The following is a 22,137-nucleotide window of genomic DNA, read 5'->3' as shown; positions in this document are numbered from 1 at the left end:
GCTAGAAGAGATTATTCTTAAAATCGTGGATTCAGTTGTTAACAGTTTCAGTCTTTAACCTATCATGATATTATCCTCTGCAATTATCTTAAGTTAGGCTTTAAACTAGCAGGTAAAAACAAGCCTCCACTCTTGACACTCAGCAGTGATTTATTTCCTACCTTGAAGAAAAAGTCAGGATTTTATTAAGAATGCAGAAGCAAGTTATTACTTCCCTCCCACTCCCATCCATCCCTAATATGTTTTATCTTTATTCTTTAGAATCCTGGATAGTAAAGCACTTGAGACCTGTGAGGATCGCTGATTCCACATTGTTATTGTTCTAGTTTTTTCTTCTGGTTCCAGCTGAATGACAGTTAGTGGAAGCTGCTTCAGAGCACAGGAGAGGAGGAGCAGCTGAAGAGTCCTGATTTTATACAGGATAGGGGAATAAAAAAGGTCTGTAGATGTTTACATGAGACTTAAGTCTATTTTCATATTTAATGGTTTGAACAAATTGGGATAAACAAGTATAATCTAATCTTCTGGGGGTTTTTGTCATGTTTCAGAACAAATAAAGAAGACAAACTACTAATAACTTGTTTCCGTGCCCATAAAATTATTTTCCTTTCAGATGGTAGGAAAAATACTTTGCTTAAAATAGTTTTCTGTCAAGGCACAAGGAAAATAACAAGCTTGTCATTGTTCAGGATTCAACCATGACTGTTTTGATTTCAAACATGATTTTTTTTAGCAATCACAATTCATGAATTCAATTGAAAATCTAATATTATTTCTGTTTTTGCTACTGCCCTAAGATTTTTCCATGCTGGTCCACTGCACTCCACTCTATGTGCTGGCAGCTGTAATGTAAAATGAATAAGAATTTTGACCTCTGAATTGCTGTGTCTCAGTGCTTCAGAGATCAGGATTCTTGTAAATTTCACTTTACAGTTGCCAGCATAGATAGCAGAGTTCAGCCAAGTAGCAATAAAAGCAACAGGGAATCATGGGGAAGAGACACAGATTTGGGGAAAGTGTGAGGAAAAACAAATTGGAAAGAGTAAGAAAAAGTAAAGTATGGGCCTGATTCTCAGTTACTCAGTTCCTACGCATGATGTAGGGACAAGAGTAGGGGGTCAAAGGGACCTTTTAGTCACTTTTGCTCTCCCTTGATGAAATCCATGCTGTTCTCAACTAGGACCACAGCTGCCCCCACACAGATCCAGCAGAGGTGTATCACAAATCTGAATATTAGATGCCCCCACCCAGCTGAGGAACCCAGACAAGGGGAGAGAATGCCCCTCCACCCGCACCACCTGTATGCATTCCCTTATATCCAAATTGATCAGCATTTTCAATTTAATTAATAGACACACACTACAAGTTCCCAAAGTAATATACAGGAACTTGTAATGTGTGTCTATTCAAATGGGCTTTATTAGCAAATTAAGTACCACCGCAAATCTCCCTGATCTTAATTTGAAAATGTTGTTCAGTAAACAAGGCAGTATCTGGTTAGACACCAGCCCCAGCTGGGCCTTCCTTCACAAGGTTCACTCAGGAGGTCTATTCCCTCTCTCAGCCAACCACCCCAAAGCTGGGCTTTTCCTCTTTTGTCACCACCCTGCAGGCTTGATACCTTGTACAGCTGTAAGGAGGTGGGGCTGATTGGGCCCACAGGCTCTCATTAACCCCTTCTTGTTCAATATAGGGTTATATATCCAATCCCACTCTCACTGACTTCAAGGGCATCAGGATTTCATGTCCTCTATTCTGTGGTTCTACAAGACCCTATTCTGCCTGTGTAGTAAATTAGACTAGCTGTAGTGTAGTACATTGGGATTGGACTTGATGTAGAGTCTTTACATCAACTGGGGAAGTTTCCAGCACACAGGATATTCTCAGTGAATCATCAGTGCCCACTTCAAGGCACCTTTAAACTACCAGAGCAGTGTTAAAGGGCCTCAGTATGAGAACTGAAAATGAAATGCATATCTCCATGGTTAGATTTAGGAGAGCTATCCTGGTCTATCAGAAGAAAGGCAATGTCCAGGTGATTCCTGATACCACAAGATTGGCAACCCAGGCAGTGGCCTTTTACTATGATAACTTATTGTCATTTGAAGAGGGTGTGCATTACTTAAAAGGTTATTTATACCATCAGGCTCTGCTGATTGCTCTTTTACTGGCCCTGTAAGAATTTATCTAGAGTATATTGCTAATTGGTACTGCTCCTAGCTTATGTGAAGAGCTTCTCTCAATAGGTCCCTTAGTAGGAACAGAAAAAAACTCAACTGTTTATATACAAAATAAGAGACAAGATAGGTGAGATATAGGGTGACCATATGTCCCATTTTGGCCAGGACAATCAGTTTTTAAGCCTTGTCCCAGCTGTCCCAACTTTTTTGGCAAAAGTGGGCATTTGTCCTGTTTGCGCTGCCACCTTGACCGGAAGGAAGGGCTCAGGCTAGCCCCACATGGTGTCCCATTTTCCCTTTGGGAAATATGGTCACCCTAGTGAGATAATATCTTTTATTAGACCAATTTTTGTTGGTGGAAGAGACAGAAGACAAGCTTTTGAGCTATACAGAGCTGTTCTCAGGTCTGGGAAAGTTAACCAGAGTGGAAAGCTAAATATAAGGTGAAACAGGTCTTTAAGCATAGGAGTTAACATGTTGCAAGGGACCATTCAAAATGATGGTAATAAGAAGTAGCCTGTTCCAGTGCTTTTTTAAACATGGGTGGGAATTATATTTGAATTCCTTTCATTTCTAGGAGAAACTTTTAAATGAGCGTGATTAGGACATGAAAACAAGTTATTTCAAAATAGTTAATCTCTCAAAGGAGAGAAAGATTGTTTATTGTGCAGTAATATACAGAAAGAATATGTAGGAAGAATGGGGAGAGCATCAAAAAACAGGTGCCAACAGCATTTCCAGTCTTTAGGTTTCTCAGCAATGGTTCCTGAGATTTATATTTGTGATCTCCACTATTCTACATCCATCAATTAGGATAAGTACTGTAACCTGATTTACACCTAAAATAGAGATGAGCACTGAAATGTAAATGTGGAATGCTGTGAAAATTTAAAAAAAAAAATTCCCCCCAAAAAGGGAAAATAAGGTCATAGAATCATAGAATATCAAGGTTGGAAGGGACCTCAGGAGGTCATCTAGTCCAACCCCCTGCTCAAAGCAGGACCAATCCCCAATTTTTGCCCCAGATCCCTAAATGGCCCCCTCAAGGATTGAACTTGCAACCCTGGATTTAGCAGGCCAATGCTCAAACCACTGAGCTATCCCTCCCCCCAAAGGTGATTCATCATTAAATATTTATCGTTTGTGTTTCTTCTGTGTTAATTGAAAAGGGGTTTGTATTAATAAAAAGTTCAGTGAAATCTAGCTAAAAATTGATTACAGATGATGGGAAGCATATTACTATTCCATTCTTGTCCCTCACTTCTGAAACATACCACCAGTGTGAGGATGTAAGCATCCATCAGGGAGTTCTTTACTATGGTCTTGCTCCCTGATTGGCATTTGGCTTCCCTCTCTGGCTATGTGTTTGAGGCAGAAACAGGAGTTGGACTGATGGAAGGAGGTGGTGGGCTGGCACTATAGAAATGTGCAGCTCTCACTGGCAGGATGAGAGAAGTGAAGAGCAGAGGAGAGGGAGAAAATCAGAGGGGACAAAGAAGCAGAAGAAAGACCGTTAATCTGCATTCCCATGTGCTTTTGCTATGGTCATCCTTCTCCCTCTCCTACTTCCTCTGTCCTACTGTCCTCCTTTGTGTGCTGCACCTCTGCTTCATCTTGTTTTCATTTACACCCTGACTTCTTTGGGCGTCTGGCCTTTTATTATGTGTTTGCAAAACAACCAGCACCATGGAGTACTGATCCTGATTGGGGCCTCTGGAACTTATTACAATATGTAATAATAGTTAAAAAAAAAAAAAAAAGCAGAAGGGGAAATTCCAAATCTCCCTCTAGGATGATGAAACTCTCCAGAGACCACCGGTCTGACCTAGAGCAGATCCTTGCCTCCTATGCCCTCCCTCATCTTGTATTTAACCTGGAATGTACCCAGCTTCCACCAGACCTAGCCCCTCCTTTCATCCATCCCGGTGGTCAGCCCAGCGATGTCCATACATAACCCCAATGCAACCACCTTAACTAAATGTAATCCCCCATGTATCTAACTCCAACTCCCCCCCCCACCTACACACACAGCTGGGCACACAGCTCCCCTACACATACCCCCCCCACACACAGATACCCCCCCAGTTCCCCTGCACCTAACCCCGCCCCACGGCACCCAGCTCCCCCACCGCCCACCTCTCGCACCCGATTCACTTTTCTCACCCCAGCGCTCCCACCGGTGTTTCCCTTTAACGCGCGCTCCCGCCAGACCCCTCCACCCCCGCGCCCGCTCGCTTGTCATTTTCTCCTCCCCCTCTGAGAACGTGCGCGCGGGCCCGCTCCTCCCCCGACCCGCGAGGTCCGGGCTCATTGGCTGTCGGGTGCGCGCGCGCGGCGGGGTCGGGTGCGCGCGGCGGCAGCTTCACTTCTCTTCGGGCAGCGGCGGCGGCAGCAGGAGCCGAGGGGGTAGCACGTAGCCCCCACCCCTCGCCTGGCCCGAGCCGGGCCGCCTGCCGCGCCGCGCCCGTAGCCTGAGCCGGCACCAGCCCTAGCCCTGCGCCCGCAGGTAACGACTCCCCCCTCCCTATTCCCCCCCGGCACCGCCTGCCCCCATCCCCCTGCAGTCTCTGCCCCCCCCCGCCCTGCCTCCCCCCCCGCCTCATTCCTCTAAACCCCCCCCCCAGCACTGCCTGCTGCCCCATCCCTCTCCCGCCGCACCCCACCCAGGGCATCGCCTGTTCCCTTGTACCCTCCTGCCCCCACACCCATCCCTTTTATCCCCAGCAATACCTGCCCCCATCACCTTACACCCCCCACATCCAGCTGCCCCCAGCACTGTCTGCCCCTCCAGCATAAAGCTCTCTTCCCCCCCCCCCAACCCCCTGTCCTATTCCTCTACTCTCCTGGCACTGCCTGCCACCCCCACATCCCTCTGCTGACCCCCACTCTATTCCTCTACTTCTCTGGCACTGCCTGCCCCCCAACCTCCTCCTGCCCCCTGCCCAGTTCCTCTTCCTCCACCACCACCTCCCTCCTAGCCCATCTCTCTACTTCCCCAACTCCCCTGCTACCCAGCACAGCTTGTCCCCCTGCTCCCTTTGGCTCCCCACCCCATCTCCTTTCTATAGTCCCATCCATCCTTATGTCCTTGCCACCTCTCCTCAGCCCATCCCTCTGCCCCATCCATCCATCCCCAGGTCCCCCAACCATAGCCGCACAGATCCATACATCCTCCCTACCCTCTCTCTGTTCTCCCACCCTTACCATATCTCCTGCCCCATTTATCTGTCCATTGCTGTGTTCCCTAGCCAACTCTGTCTATGCATCTCCATGTCCTCTGCCCCAGCTATATCCATCCCACAGTTCCCCAAACCCCTCATGTCCCCTCTATCACTCCTACCCCATCCACCTGCCCTCTGACATCCCACCACATCTCACTGCAATCGCTCCATCTACCCCCCTGTTACCCTCTTCCCCACCATGTCCCGCTGACCTAACCCCATCAATTCGCCTTTTCCACCCACTCCTCCTGCCTCAGTTCCTCTCCCAGGGTCCTAGAAATGCCTCCTCTCCAAATCTTTCTACAATAACACCTGCATCCTCTAGCAATACCTCCTTCACTATCCCCTACAATACTCCCACACACAGGCAAAGGCACTTTCTTTTGCCCCTCTTATCATCCCTATATCCCCACTTCTGTATCTTTTGCTCTCCTCTCCATTGCCCTTCTATCCCCTAGAAATACCCTTCCCTCTCCTTAGTACCTTGTTCTTAAACTCCCCTTATCCTCTCTTTGCACTCATGCACAAAAACATAGAGGAGTCAAATAATTCCTTCCCACATTATTCCCTTATCTCCCAGTTCTCACAATTATAACCCCTTGCCCCCAAGGAGTGGGATGGGAAGCACCCCCGCCCCCTTCTAGAAATACATAAGGATGGGAATTGGCAAACAGAAGTAAGGAATTCTACCCTATGCAACAGCCCCCTCTTCAGCAGAGAGGGATCTAAACCACCCCACTGCACGGTGACAGGAGTAAATTAATCCCTTAGCTCTTTTTGCCCAACCTCCCCCATCTCTTCCTCATATGACCCCTATGCCTTCCTTACAATGTCTTCTTCTGTCATCCACTGTCACCTATTTCTCACCCCTAATCCTTTTCCTTCCAGCCTCTCTTTCCGCCTTCTCCCTACCCCTTTCCTCCTCCACACAAAGTATCTGGAAAGTGCAGGATAAATGTCATTTTGAAAAGTGTCCGTTTCAGTCTACTGCTGTCTTCTAGTACTGCATAATTATTGCACATTGTGTCTCTGACATGTGCCTCCCCCTCCCCCTCCAGGCAGCAGGAAAATAGGCAAGGGGGGGTGGGTGTGCGCGCGTGTGTTTCAGTCTAGAGCTGCTGCTGCAGCAGCTTTTTATTTCTTTCTGGGTCCCTCTCTCAACCATAGACACTGGCCTGGTTGGCTAGAAATCGGACTCCTCCTGTTTTCTCTCCTGTAATATTCTGATCTTTTCGCCCTTTATGATTTCTAATGAAGATCAAGTGAGGTGTCTGCTCCTGCTGCTGCTTTTCGTGGACCCAGCAGAAAAGTTCAATTTATCTTTGCTTATAGGAATTAAGGCAGCTTTAGAAAGACTTCATCACTGGCTCTGCTGCCCTCAGGACCTATCTGCACATTGCCAGGATCTCTTTCCCTAGTTGCTACTGTTGGTTTGTTTGTGGGTGGGGGGTGGGGAAGCATGCGATAAATGGAAGAAGTAGGTTCTCTTGAACATGTTTGACTTAAAATTTATAGAAGAGGTTTGATACAATGGTCTCCAAAGAATCATGGTGTGTTCAGGGAAATACTTTTAATCCCCCTTCTGTTCCCTCCATCCAGTTCTCTCAGCAAAAGGGCAGCAGAGGGTTTAAATTTTGAATGTGACATAATTTAGCAGTCCAGAGAATTGGACACAGTCTCTTTCTTTTCTCTTTGCACTGAGATGAGACTTGGGGATATTTGGCTTCAAGAAATATTTTGTGTGTGTGTTTGTGTAACTGCACTAAAATGTTTTCCCACAATGTCATTCCCCTGTTGATTTTTCCACTCTCTTATTGTTCGTTTTTCTTTTTTGGCCACATATTTGCAAGTCTGACTTCACAGACCCTTTTAAATATTCTTTTATCGAGGTTAAATTTAGCTTTCAATCCTTAAATAAAATATAACTTGATTTTTATTTAAATGAAATAAAAGGGAGAGTAAAGAAAATATTTGCCTCTGAGAGTGAAATAAGAAAATAGCCAGACATCAAATGACAGATTTAAACATTTTCGTGTTGTAAAAGCTGGCATTACTTGTTACAATAATTAAACATTATGGGCTACTGTTTCTGCATATATCTGTTGGGTAGTAACCTGAACTCATGAAGTGAGTGCAGTAGTTCTTGGATAATAGTAATATTTATAGCAGAATCTTCCACAGCAGACCTTCTGTGGACATAAGCTTCATTAAAAGATGTTGCTGATTTCCCCCTCCCTCCCCCCAACAGTTTAAAGTATACATATGTTGTGTGGATAATCCTCTCATTCTAAAATTAAATGTTAATGGAAGATCAATATACAAACTTGCAGAGCAAATAAAGAATATCTCAAGTGTTTTAAGGCAATATAAGATTGTTTTACCTCTGAATAGAAACAGAAAATATAACTATATGTAGCTGCAAAGTTAAAATGTGCATTTAATAGTTGTATGCAGTGTAGTTGTAGCAATATTGGTCCCAGGATATTGGCGAGACAAGGTGGGTGAGCTAATTTCTTTTAGCTTGTTTCTCACCAGCAGAAGTTGGTCCAATAAAAGAGATCACTTTGCCCACCTTGTCTCATTTAATAATTGTAACTCAATCTTGAAACTATCAGTATATATAGTAGCTTGTGTTTATTAACTTAAAGCTTTATTTTTCTCCCTTAAGATTTGACAGCTGGGATGTAGATATCTAAAGATTAATCTGTGTAAAATGTGAAATATGGAAAAGACAACGTTATGTCTCTGCTGTGGGAAAAATTTAAGAAATAAAAGAATTGTTTACTGTTAACTATAGAAGTCAAATAATGCATCATTTTCCATTCTTAAATGCACTAACTCTGTACAATATAATCATTTTCATAATAATAAAAAAAGAGCTCATACTGATTAAGACTAATCTATTCTAGCTGCCATCATCATCAACTGTGGTTCTCTTTAAGAACTCTGAACCCCACCCCTCCAAACATCACTATTTTGATAAACAGTCATATAAATTAAGCAAAGGGACTTAATTCATATGAAAGTGATTAGGATTTATTCACAGGAATAATCATTTGCAGTATCGGGCCCCCATTGGAGGCCATTATTTAAGCAAAGTATATAATATTTTTGATAAATTTAAGATTTTGGTAATGCTCCTAACTGCAGAAAATTTTTCTTTTCAGTAGGCAACTATCACAATTTTTGGTTCTTTGTTTGCTTTTTTTTTTTCTTCCAACGCCACCTCAGTGTCACTGAAGTTTTTTCTTCTTTCCACTGCCCTCTTTCCATATATGTATTGGGAATACTGTCTGGGTAGAAGATTTCCATCCTAATGTTCGGTTACAAACTATTAATAAACTTTTAGTTGGTTATATAAGCAAATTATCGCATATTTTACATCATATTTTTTAGAGCAGGGGTTCTCAAACTTCATTGCAGTGCAGCCCCCTTCTGACAACAGATTACTACATCAATTACTGGAGGGGGGGATCGAAGCCTGAGCCTGCCCTAGCTCCACTGCCCTGGGTGGTGGGGGCAAAGTTTGAAGGCTTCAGCCACAGGCGTGGGGAGGTGGCCTGCAACCTGAGCCCTGCCACTCAGGGCTAAAGCCCTCAGGTTTCGGCTCTGGGCGGTGGGGCACAGGCTTCGGCTTTGGCCCTAGCAAGTCTAATGCCAACTCTTGTGACCCCTTTAAAATGGGGTTGGAGTCACTTTGGGGTCCTGACCCACAGTTTGAGAGCTGCTGTTTTAGAGTCAGTCTGGAATCCTGGTTTAGGCTCTTGAGAGAATATTGCAGCATATTATAATTGAGATGTACAGTTTTCTGTAACTGGTGTTCTGCGTATGGTTTCTGTATATGGCTAAAAGGATAAATGAGACAGTTCACAGACTAAAACAATATTGAACATAAACCTCATTGTGCACTGCAGGTCAGATTCTGATGTTAATTACATCCGTACAATTCCACTGAGTTCATGTAGGTTGCACAGATGTAACTGAGCAAAAGTTGGCCCTATGTGCTATTAAAGTTGTTCTTTTAATGAAATATCACAAAGAGAACATAGTGGTGTCACTGAGGTAAAGAAGGACCTTTAGTATTGCTTCAGGTTTCTAATAAATTCAGTCAGCAATCGTTGCCACCGCATTTGGCAATCTTAGATCTAACCCCTAAGAAAAAGCCTTATTTACAACAGTTAGAGAAGTCATAATATTAATTACAACCATTTTAATTTAAACAGTCTATAGTTGAAGAAATGCAATGATTAAAGTGAAGGAAGAAAAGAAGAATATAGCTAAATATTACAAGTGTGAGAACTAGGCATATAAAATATACTGAGATAATAAAGTTAGACTTCTCAGTGATGAGTGTTCATTGACAGCTTTGTCGTCTGATGTCCTCTGATCACAAACAGGCTTCAGCAGTACAGATTTCCTTGCGTTTCGCCACCAATGTGCTTACTCCCTGGTGTGGGAGTATCATCTCTAGCTATGAAAGATAGGTTAGGCTTAAAAGGACATAGAAATGGAACTTTCTCTATCAAGTGTGCCAACCAAAATGTGAATTCTATGAAGTGGAAACCCATCCACTGGGAGTTGGTTAGCCTAGACTTTTTACCTGTGGGCTAATGAATAGTCTTAAAATAGTAATGACTGCCAGTTACTAACAAAAGGGGCCTGATTTGAACCAGTGTCCTAGAGGTGAAAAACGCTTCATCCCATCACCAATCCCTTGAGCTATCCACTCCGTTAACCCTGGATTGATTGTCTTATTCATTTGGTTTTGTTTTCCACTTAACATTTATTCTGGGCATCCCCCTTTAGATATTTTTTTATATATGTAAAAGGGTTTTTCGTATTTTGTTGTATACTTTGTAGTTGATGTAAAATGACTATCTTTTGAGTTACTGTATAGACATTTGTGGCTAGATTCTTCAATACTGCAGACTAAAATACTGCAGTATAAAGAGTACAGTATTATGCAAGTAATTTCTTCACCCTGTATATCTCTAGTTAAAAAAAAAAAGCATAGTATTGTTACTAAAGTTATCAGACATTTTAAGAAAAGACTACTTACTCGTCTTTGTGTTTTTTAGCCCAGAGTCTAAAATGTCAACTGAAGGGCAAAGAGTCGATGATAGCCCAAGCACTAGTGGAGGAAGCTCTGATGGAGATCAACGTGAGGGTGTTCAGCAAGAGCAAGAAAGGGAGCAGGTTCAACCCAAGAAAAAGGAGGGCAAGATCTCCAGCAAAACAGCTGCTAAACTATCAACTAGTGCTAAAAGGTATCCTGCTCTTCATAGCTTTTTTTTTTTTTGGATGGGCATCAGCCTAATTCATTTTCTTAATGTTATTACAATAGGATTGAATTTGTACATTAGTTCTTTGATTGGGGTTGCAATGTGACCTGTATGCTGCTGCTACTTTTTAAAAAAAAAAAAAAATATTTTTTGACAGACTGGTTTGTTTTCACATGGGTTTAATATTAGCTTGCATGGTAGAAACTGACACTGTTTTATTCTTAGTATAACTTGGACAGTTTTTTGTATTTTTATGAAGAGTGTGTGTGTGAGAGAGAGAGAAACTTGTCAGTGTAACTTAGAGTTAATTAACCATAAACATTTCAGACAAGTCAGTAATTCAGCATGCTAGGAGAGTACTGTAATACCTATCACTACAAGGTACTGCATTTTCTTCTCCCAGATGGTCAAGTCAGAAACGATGGAATGAACAAATGTTTTTGTTTCATTACATTAAACTGTGGTATGTCTTAATTCTGTTTTTGTTTTTTTTTCCCATTCCTGAGAGGAATAGTAGATTTGGCGAATAGCTATTTAAGTGACCCCACTCTGTCACATCAGTCACTGGATCATTGGCATGCATGGATTGTGCAAAGGAAGCCTGCATTAACAGTGTAGCCCTGTCACATCAGCATTACTTTAGGCAGCAATGTTCAAAACTTATTAAAGGGAACCCAAATACAAAACAATTTTAAGAGTTTTTATATAGAACCCAAATGTGCAGACCTAACTCATGCAGAACTCTGAGCCTGATTCTTCACTAATTTACACCAGTCTAAATTAGGAGTTACTGTTGTAAAACTAGTATAAAGGAGAGGAGAATCAGGCCCCCATTGTGTTCGTTTAGTGTTTCTTGTAAATATGGTGTGTAAATATTCATAGGCTGCAAATACTAGTGTGTACATTTTAATTCATACATTTTTACTTTACCTTTACTTGATAGTATATAATTTATTTGTACCAGCCTCACAGATCTAAACCTCCCTACGTATCCACTCTGGTATCTTCATGAGTCACTCTCCATCCTGCCAGTGATGCCAGTATTGATCACTCATTTTGTCCACTTCCCTGTGTATCTTCAGGCTTTCATTTTATTCAAGGATAATCTTCCTTTATGTAGTCTGTGGCGCCAATGCCCACTTCCCTCCCCGCCTTTCAGATCTTTCCTCAAGGTCCGCTTCTACCATGGTGCTTACAGAAGATTATCTAGCCATTATCAGTTGGCAGAGGATCAGTGGGGATTACTAATATCTAACTTTTTTATATTTTATAACTAAAGGGAGAAGAATGACTGTCAATAACTTAGAACTGTCAAATTGTGCAAATACCTGGTCTTTGTAGTTGCTACTGCTTCTAACCTTGCCTGTGCTCACATATCTCCTATTGTTACATCAACTTGTTCTGTCTTGTAGCCACTTTAGAATAGGGTCTGCATATTCCTGTGTTTGTACAGAGCCCAGCACAATGATACCATGATTCTGGCTGGGGCCTGTGGACACTACTGTATTAAAAAATTAATGATATGTCAGAAGTTGGGCTATTATTCTTGGTTTTGTATCTTCAAAGCTTAGAGCTCTTATTAACGTGCATTTAGCAGTGATAAAATTACTTAAACCTTTTAAAATTTAATCATATCTGCTTGTGGTTTCTGCTGAAACTAATTATTCCAATTGCAGACAGATATGTTTGCCAATCAGACTGTAAAACAGCGGTTTTACATGTATAGTAATATTAAAAAAAATTATGAATCTGAAAGTTGAAATGTTTTCCAAGAACTATGCTTCTTAAAATTGTTTGGATATGTTTAAATAAATGTATAGTTTAATAATTCTGTCAAGTAGTAAGAGACTTATTTAGATGTTAGTCTTATCAACATTGGTAACTTCAGAGTCACTTCAGTTAAAGTTGTTTCTACTTTCTTATCCAAACCCCATTTTCAGGGGCTTGTAACTCCACTTATGAATTATTTAGGCTGAAAATTTAATATACAAGTTCTTAGCTTGATAAGGTGGCTGTTTGAAACATGTGAAAATCAGTTGGAATGTTTTAAGAATATGGGGAAGAAAGTAAACTCTAATAGGGTTCTGTTGCCTTTTTATTTACTGCTTGGAATAAAAATAAAATTTTAAAGGTACTTACCTCTCAATATGAGATTTTTAAGACAAACACCTTAGAGCAGTGGTTTTCAAACTTTTTTTTCTGGGGACCCAGTTGAAGAAAATCGGTGGTGCCCGCAGCCAATGAAGCTGGGGATGAGGGGTTTGGCGTGTGGGAGGGGCTCGGATGGGGAAGAGGGTTGTGATGTGGCTGTGAGGGCTGCGTAGTGGGGCCGGGAATGAGGGTTCATGGTGTGGGAGGGGGTTCTGGGCTGGGGCAGGGGGTTGGGGTGCAGGAGGGGGTCAGGGCTCTGGGCTTGGGGTGCAGGCTCTGGGGTGGGGCTGGGGATGAGGGGTTTGGGGTGCAGGAGGGGCTCTGGGTTTTGGGGGGGTCTCAGGGCAGTGGCAGGGGATTGGAGTGCAGGGTTGGGGCGCTGACTTACCTCTGGTGGCTCCCGGTCAGCGGTGGTGCCGGGGTGCAGAGGCAGGCTTCCCACCTGTCCTCGCACCATGGACTGCTGTGCCCCAGAAGCAGCCAGCAGCAGGTCCGGCTCCTAGGCAGAGGCATGCAAGCAGCTCATGCCTGCAGGCATCCCCCGCCCCCATTGGCTGGGAACCGGCCAATGGGTGTGGGGAGCCAATGTTTTGGGTGGGGCAGCACATGGAGCCCTGTGGCCCCACTGCTGCCCGCTTCCAGGGCACAGCTCAGTGTTGGAACAGGTATACACTAGCCTGCTTTAGCTGGGCAGCACTGCCAACAGTACTTTTAATGCCCCGGTCGACAGTGCTGACCAGAGATGCTCGAGTCCCTGCGTGCTGAGCAAGGTGACCCAGTGCCTTACATGCTGCGACCCAGTACTGGGTCGCGACCTGAACTTTGAAAAACACTGCCTTACAGTGTGTTTTTTGTAAACACAACTTAATAGGACTACTTGCAGGATTAGAGGTATAGCAGTTCACTTGAAATGTTCACCTCTTCAAAAATAATAGTGAGTTTTACCAGTTGATTGTGAAGAAAGACTGCACAAATATTTTGCGGAAACCAATTTCTGCTCTGTTACATACATGTAACCCCACTGAATCCAGTTGTTACTCCAAAATCCCAATAATGTTTGCATAATGGAGGACAGAATTTCATCCAGTAACTGTTTTTAATAACTCTAAAATAATTCAGGAATCAACACAATTGAAATTAGTAGAATAATTTAAAGCATCCAGCTTTTACATGCATTATAGTTATTAGACAGCAGTGGAAAACTAATACAACCTTGGAGTTTAGTCTTATTACAAGTGCTAAATTATAGTCTACAGACTGCAGGCTTCATTCTGATCTCAGTTTGGTAGCCATGTATTGTCACACACTTGAAAAATCTGTTCATGCACGTGGAAGTGTAGTAGCAATCTTATTTTAGATACGTTATCCTGAGTAATTACCCTGTGTATCTCAGATTAGAATTAAAATCTAAAGAATTGTAATACGAATTTTCTTGTGGTTATAAATTTGACTCTAAAATTTTACTTATTTTACTTATAAAGGTCACTTCAGCAATATTAGTTTTATATAAATCAATAGAAGGAAATGTTCAATTACGTGTGAAATGTGCTCCAAGGTGTTCTATAATATATATACTCTGTAGGGTGCTATCTCAGCAATTTAATGCTCTCTAAAATGGCTTGATTTTGAGGGAAGTGTGAAGCATTTTGTGCTTCCCTGTATTCCTGAGTTTTGTAGTTTGTATAGCATTATCGATGTTCTTTTAATTTAGTTTTTGGTGGTTAATTTAATTGCAAATGTTGCAGTCATAGGATGCTCATCTTACTTCGATGAGTTTTCTTCTGTCGTCATTTTGTGTTGACTTGTATTTCTGTGTTTCCTTCTTTCTCTCTTTTCTCCTCACCCCAATTTAGTGGGTTTCTTTGTGTGGTTCCAGTAGAAGAGTGATAAGTTAGGGATATATGGGTCAGCTGATAAGGCATCTAAGATGCCCAGAAACCATAGCTATTAGTGTGATAGAAGTACCTGGATAGAACAGAGTTTTATTTCAAGTAGCCTTTTGCCTCCTTAGACCGAATGTTAACCAGTAACTAAGGCCTGATTTTGTTTAAAAAAATATAGGCTTTCTGCTTTTCGCATCAGTGGAAGTACTGATTTAGATGGCATCAAAAAGGCAGAATGCTATTGCGACCTTTCATATTGCTGTGTCCCTCAATGTGAATACTTCTAGTGTTAGTTGCTACACAGGTAATAGCTTACAGTAAATGTCATATTGTGTACCATTCCTTCGATTTGCCTTACCCAAGGTGTGTCACCTTAAATAGTAACCTTACTTACCTAACGTGTCAAGATTGAAAAACTCACTGCATATCATAATTACAGTTCAGACCTGAAATTGAGTTGCTGTCCTTAAAAAGAGAGGCATCTTATATCTTAAATAGCAAATCTTAGCACGACCTTTGGATTGAGACAAGTGTATCCGTTCTTGGTTAGCATAATAGCTTAACAGATAAAAATATTATTCTGCTGGGCTCTTGAGGTTGCTAGTTTAAAACCTGTCATTTTGTCTTTGGTCTGCAAATTTTTGTGTTGAACTGTGAAATTATGAAACTGAGTTATGTAGCCTTTTGTTCCTGGAAAGATATTAAAACATTAGGAACATAAACTAAGTCATGGATATCTTGTTTGTTGAAATACAACCATAGAGAAGTGGGCTATCCATAACCTTTCTAAATAACAGAGAGGGGTGCCATAATAGAATAGTATTTTAAATAAATTTGGCAACAAATATTGTACTTGACAAGCCACAAGTGACCGACAAAATACTGAAAAAGGAAAACAACTCATGACTTTTTTTTAAAGTTGGCATTTATAAGTGTGCCTAATATATTCTGTTCTCCTTAAACTGTCGTTCTTAGTTCAATTTCCAAGGACCCTGTTCTGTCACAACTTTTGAAAGAGTGAAATACATAATAGGGTTTGCCCTGTTTTAAAATGTGGTCTAAATTTTCTCCAGTCTGGGTTTTTGGGTTGCCGAATGTTTATGTGAAGGGAGGCACAAAGCCCAGAAAAATGGAAGCAACAAAATGAGTTTCTAGGAAAAGTGACTACATGCCAATAAATAGTAAGACCTGAGTGCCTCTAGAGTATTCAGTCCTCAATCTTTTCCTCATAAAAATGCTACAGAGTCCTTACTTTACAAGTGACAGCAAGCAATCTTGCTAGTCTTACAGCAGTAGTTCCCCATAGCCTCATATTTATTAATAATATTTGATGGCACTTTTCATTTTGAAAAAGCTTGTCCTAGATTAGCTGATCCTTTCAGGGTAGATAAGTATTTTCCCCCATCTGTAAAATGGGGGAGCATGGAGAGAGAGGTTGAATTTTCTAAGACCATAAAAGGAGCATCAGTGTGACATTTGCAAATTGAGTGTTCCTGGTGCCCAGTCCTGGATTCTGACTATTGGAGCATGCTTCTCTCTCACCAGTCAAGTAGTAACATAATAGTACTAATTTCATTTTTTATTCTGTAGGCTGGCATTACTAAATATAAATACATTTGGGCAGAAAATCGGTTGGCAACAAAATCCATGGGGATAGTTGCCAAAGGGGAGGAAGGAAACCATGTGGTTTCTGAGGGATCCTTCAGAAGCTTGAGCAATCTGTGTGTTGGTTCCTGTGCCTCTCTGCTGTCTCTGGATTATCCACTACACTCCCAGGTGGTATAGCTCCACTGAAGCCATGCTACTAGGGTTCCGCACCATTGAAGGGTCCCTGCAGAATAGGTTATACCGCTAGAGTCTGTATATCCTTTACTAACTCCATGGGATTTTTCCTGAACAAGGAATTGTGTGTCTCCCCTTCATTGCCTGTTTGTGAAAGGCGCTCACCAGGGAGACAGTCAACAGGGCAGTGGCAGCACTGTCACGGCTGGTGTTTAGTAAAGGAGATCTACATGTAGAAGACAGTCAGTATAGGGACTTTTGGGACATGATCTGGTCATTTACATGCAATTTCTACAATAAAATACAAGTGCAGTCGGTATTCATGTTTCAACCACTTGCTACAGTAACCCATGTTCAGGACTTAAATACAAAGTGGCATGCAGTTTCATTTTTGTGGCTAGAGGTGCATGGTACTATGACTTCTTCCATCCACCTCATCCCTAATGAAATTCTTGCTTCGCTTATCGTCTAGGGGCCAGAAAAAGCAAAACAAATATTAGTTAATACAATTATGGACAAATATTCCTGTGTATATCCTACTGCATCTTTTAAAGAATCAGATCTATCTACATCAACCTGAAGACCCTAATCATTGTACTAGGGCCTGATATGAGGTGAGGGCAGGAGAGACATCCACAACTTCCCCTCTCCCTTCTGGAAAGAAGGGAGAGGAGGTTAGATGTGGAAGGATACTGAAAATGGAAGACTTGTGGTTTAGGACATGGGGCAATGTCTGTTCTCATTCTCTTCATCATATCATAAGGAGCATGAAACATCAAGAAGTGTCAGCTGCTGTATATATGTGTTCAAAGTGAGGCTCTAGCCCAAGGGTGGGCAAACTAAAACGGCTGGTAGGCCGTAATCTGGCCCTTGAGCTCCCGCTGAGGAGTGGTGTCTGGGGCTTGCCCCACTCCGGTGCTCCAGCAGGATCAGGGCTGCTCCATATAGCTCCCAGAAGCAACAGCATGGCCCCCCTCCATCTCCTACGCATAAGAGCTGCCAGGGTGCTCCACTCTGCATGTTGTCCCTGCCCCAAGTGCTGCCCCCGCAGCTCCCATTGTCCGAGAATTGTGGCCAATGGGGGCTGCATGGGTGGGCCTTTGGACAGGGCAGCGTGCAGAACCGCCTGGCCGCACCTCCGCATAGGAGTCAGAGAAAGGACATGCTGCTGCTTCTGGGAGCTGCTTGAGGTAAGCGCTGCCAGGAGCATGCACTCTGGGCCTCCCCCCATGCCCCAACTCCCTACCCCACCACTGATCCCCCTCCTGCTTTCCAAAACCCTTAATCGCAGCCTGGAGCACTCTCCTACACCCCAAACCCCTCCTCCCCACCCCAGAGTCTGCACCCCCAGCCAGAGCCCTTAACGCCCCACATGACCCAACCCCCTGCCCCAGCCCTGATCCCTTTCCCACCCTCCGAAGCCCTCTGTCCCAGCCCAGAGCACCCTCCTGCATCCCAGAGCCTGCACCCCCAGCCCAGAGCCTCCTTCCGCACTCTGAACTCCTCATTTCTGGCCCCACCCCAGAGCCCGCACCCTCAGCCGGAGCCCTGACCCCCTCCCACACCTCAACCCCAATTTTGTGAGGGTTCATGACCTGCCATACAATTTCTATTCTTAGATGTGGCCCTCGGGCCAAAAAATAGTCGTCGTTCACCCCCCCCCCCCCCCCCGCAGTGTAGTCCCAGAAGTGGTGCATTTTCAGAACCATTCTGTACAACTTGCCAGAGAGAAAAATCCATAGACCACAAAACTGAAAGAGATTTCTATGTTCCTTAAGTGTTCACGTGATCTAAGTGAGGGAATTTCCCATTTTGCTTAAAAAATTTGCATTTTATATAATTTTTGAACTGGAAAAAGGATATTTTAAATATGAACTTTTTTTGAGGGGATAAAGGTAAAACAAGTACACTTTTTTAATACTTAAAGGTGGGGGGAAGAAGGGGAGAGATGTGCGGCAAATATTTTTTTTAAAAAAATGGTAGTGTTTGGTATGTTGAGCCACTTAAACTTGTCATATTTTCTTTTTTTAGTGGATATTTTTAGCATTTCTCGAATTACCTTTTCCCAAATATCAGTTAAGAAAAATTAATTCGTGGTTTTTCATTGAGATACCTTCTACTGAAATATACAATATAGTGAAGTATTTACCTTCTCTAGCAGTTGGAATCATCAAACATATTTCATTTCTCTCCCTGTGCAGAAGTATCTTGTAAATTTCCCCCCAACCTCATACACACACATGTGTGCACATCTTCCCCAAGGTATGAGACTAGGACTAATATAGGAGGTAGCATTTTATTTTTGGCTGGTTCGTTTACCTTCTTAGGCTACAAACAAACGAATCACAAAATGCATTCTTAATGGAACAAGGGGAGTATTGATAGTGGTTTTGGCCCAGTTTTAAAAAGGTATTTAGTCATTGCTGTGCTGAGCGTTGCCTAACTGTTTTAGAAATCTCAATCTCATTTTCAAAAGGGATATAGACACTGACTGTTGATAGAATTTAGGCTCGTGTAGTTTGAAAATGAGATTTATGCTACTAAAGCTCCTAGGAGTTGTGGTGATGAGTGCACCAATGCCTAAATACCTTTAAGAATCTGGGGCTTTGAGATTATCTTCCACATCCAGGACTGCATTTAGACCTTAATATTATGTTTAGAATTAGAATAAATTGCTTATTTTTATCTTAAGTGCTCTAATATACCTGAATGTTTGCCTTGGGGAAATCGGTTTCTTTACTCATGCTTTTTATAAACCACCACCACACATTCTACACACAAGATACACATGTGTCTTAGGCCACGCTTGAGCTCTGTCACTAAGATTTAGCATGTATCCTGGGGAAAGGTAATTTGGCCACTCTAATTTTCTTCATTGAGGTGATAAAAGCAATGGATACCTGCTTCTTTAGCCCAGATCTCTGGAAGGGGGGGAGAGCATTCAGCAATTTTGAATTATTCCTTTTTTCCCCTTGATGCTGCAGAAAACTCTCCAGGATGTGGTGTGAACGCCTTTGTCGTCAGGTTTTGGATGGATGTGACTAGGTTTACAGGGTGTGTGGTCTGGAGAGCCTCTATGGATGGCATGCTGCCCTGCCAGATCTATAGGAATTTTCTTACATAAACTGGTGGTGATTCCTAAACTGATGTGTAAACTCCTGCTTTATGCTTTTAAATTCCTTTGGGGGAAGAGGGATGGTTTGGCCCAGCACAGGTGGGGAGGATGAGGAAATGTAATGCCATAGAGGATAGCTGTGCAATGGTTCTGGGACATGACATATGGGTCTAGCCCTCCCTATGATGTGCCGAGATGTGTGGAATTCTCACAATTCTTGGGTTATCTGAGTCTCTTTTCAGAGATGCTGGGTACTCAAACATATGAAAATCAGCCTATGAAGTCTGTATCTTTCAACCCTTAATTTTTCAAAATATGGTCAGTTTTTTCAGTGTATGCATTGCCTTACCGTAATAGGCCTGTCCACAGGAGGACATAATCTGGCTCTTTCATGAGGCTGGTACATGCGGCATCCTTTCTGACAAAACACTGGTAATAATTTTTAAATAAGATGTACGAGCCGAGTCTGACTAGATTGTGTGTGCCACACGCAAAAAAGTGTTTATGAACATTTGGTTGGGTTCAAACATATAAAAGGCCAACAGGACTGGGTGAACTTAAAATTGAAAACTTAAAACCCAAAAAATAAAAATAAGACACTGCCTGAATTTGTCAAATATTTTGTTAAGCAGTTTCATGAAACTTTGACATCAACTTTCCATTACAGATGAGAACTAACTATATATCGTAGTATTAACTACAGTAGATATTTTTCATAAAGTTGGAGGAAATCCATTTAAGAAAGTGTTGTCTTTATACTTCTGTATATAACTTCTGTTTCTTTTTTCTTAAGAATTCAGAAAGAACTTGCAGAAATTACATTAGACCCTCCTCCAAACTGTAGGTAAGTTTACATGGATTTTATTAATTTGAAATGCATATGGAAATTACATAGAGGACCAGAGGTAATTTTTCAGTTTTTCCTTGGAGGTGAATACTTAGTTTAATGATTTTTGACATAAAGGACATAAATATCATTGTTTGTAGATGCAAAAGTTTGTTATCACTTAAATGATAGTGGTGGTGATCAGGAGAAGTTTGTTAAAAATACAGCACTAATGAAATGTAGGCAAAGTTATTAGCTATAGGATATAAGTCAGATCAGTAGCATTTTGTTTATAATCCTGGAAAATATCTTTTTGGTGACAGTTATTAGTGTGACTCTTTTCCTTACAAATTGATAACTTTGAGAAAAATGTTAAGTACAGACATTGCAGATCTTGATCTTTTTGTCTGGCCATTGGTTATGACATTCAGAGGAAATTTAATGAAGTGGAGTTGGCTATCAAAAATTTTTTATGACTTTATGCTTTGCCTTTCTGTCAGTTATGTTTATTTATAGTGAGTTAAAACTTGCTTTAAAGTTAGTACTGGTGTAGGCAAAGAAAACTCTGTTACCTTGTAGCTCACATTTTGTGAAGTAGTTTTCAGATGGCTGCCCCAGAATTCTTATCTGGCAGCTTGACATATCGGTCATATTGGAATTATGCCAGAGTTGTGCAGCGGTACATAAAGGAGCCCCTGCAATAGTACCTCTTGCAATGGGAAGTTAAACTAAATGCAGATGAATAGTTCTAATCCAGTTCTGCCAACTGATTTCCAGCATTGCATGGGGAAAGGTCCATTCTATCGTGTTGTAAAAAGAAAGTTTGAGAGAAGTAGCTGATGGCATGCAGTTTTTATAATGAATCCCAGTACATTTCAATATCAAATTAACTAAGGAACTGGTAGTAAAAATGACAGTCGGCTTTATTGTTTTGGTCGCTTGACAAAAGTATATGTGTAAGAAAATGTTATAAGAAGATTTGATATAGTTGTGCTGGATCTCAGGATGTAATTCAGGTAGTTACATATGAAAGCACTGTGCAGGGAAGTGGACTTGCAATAATAGTGTTAAAAGAGTATTTCACTCAATTAGGATGAACATTGCTTTGCTAGATAAAACATTTTAATAACTAAGCTGTTCTGTCACGCTTATGACTGTGAGTCTTCAGTCACATCAAAGCTGTTTCAAATGGCAGGCCTTTACTTAGGTGTTGATGACTGATGCTTATTAGTGGGCTGATTTGCTGAGGTAAATATAAAATTCCAGTCTGTACAAAAATGCATAAATGAAGAAAGAACTTTGAACTGAATCTAAAAGTCTGCAGTTTTTACAACAGACACATTTGTTTTAGTTTTCTGAATCCTTTCTCTTATAACAAAGCAATCATTTTAGTATACTAGGTACTGCTATATATAATATTTTTTTAAAGCAAGTGTAAAGTCATCCCTAATGGGCTTAGTGGAAACCTCTTTTAGCAACTCGTACAGAAAATGTGTGAACTGGGGATTTACTGTTCTCTGAATTTGTTGGACTAATGACAAAGTATCATTGCCTCCATGTATTGGATTTCAATCTGTCTTGCAAAATGAAAGAACTTAGTGTCTGGTCCTTCAATGTAGTTTTTGAGATAGCATTATTTCATGTTGTGATCTTGATAGATAATCATTTAGTAACATTACTATTGGCAAATGTATTTT

At 41.7% G+C, this 22,137-nt stretch overlaps 1 protein-coding gene across 1 annotated transcript in view; it reads left to right on the top strand.

Moving 5' to 3' along the window:
- Window positions 1-4,551: 4,551 nt before the first annotated feature.
- Window positions 4,552-22,137, top strand: part of LOC144261564 (ubiquitin-conjugating enzyme E2 E2) — a 333,279-nt gene continuing 315,693 nt past the window's right edge. Inside the window, exons 1-3 of the mRNA XM_077811278.1 lie at window positions 4,552-4,686; window positions 10,480-10,668; window positions 20,408-20,458. Of these exons, the coding sequence (XP_077667404.1) occupies window positions 10,493-10,668; window positions 20,408-20,458 (227 nt within the window). The 5' untranslated portion in view covers window positions 4,552-4,686; window positions 10,480-10,492. The remainder of the gene's footprint in view (window positions 4,687-10,479; window positions 10,669-20,407; window positions 20,459-22,137) is intronic.

The sequence above is a fragment of the Eretmochelys imbricata genome, chromosome 2 (genome assembly GCF_965152235.1).
Source record: "Eretmochelys imbricata isolate rEreImb1 chromosome 2, rEreImb1.hap1, whole genome shotgun sequence".
In the NCBI taxonomy this organism is placed as follows: Eukaryota; Metazoa; Chordata; order Testudines; family Cheloniidae; genus Eretmochelys; species Eretmochelys imbricata.
This window is presented reverse-complemented; position numbering and strand designations above follow the sequence as displayed.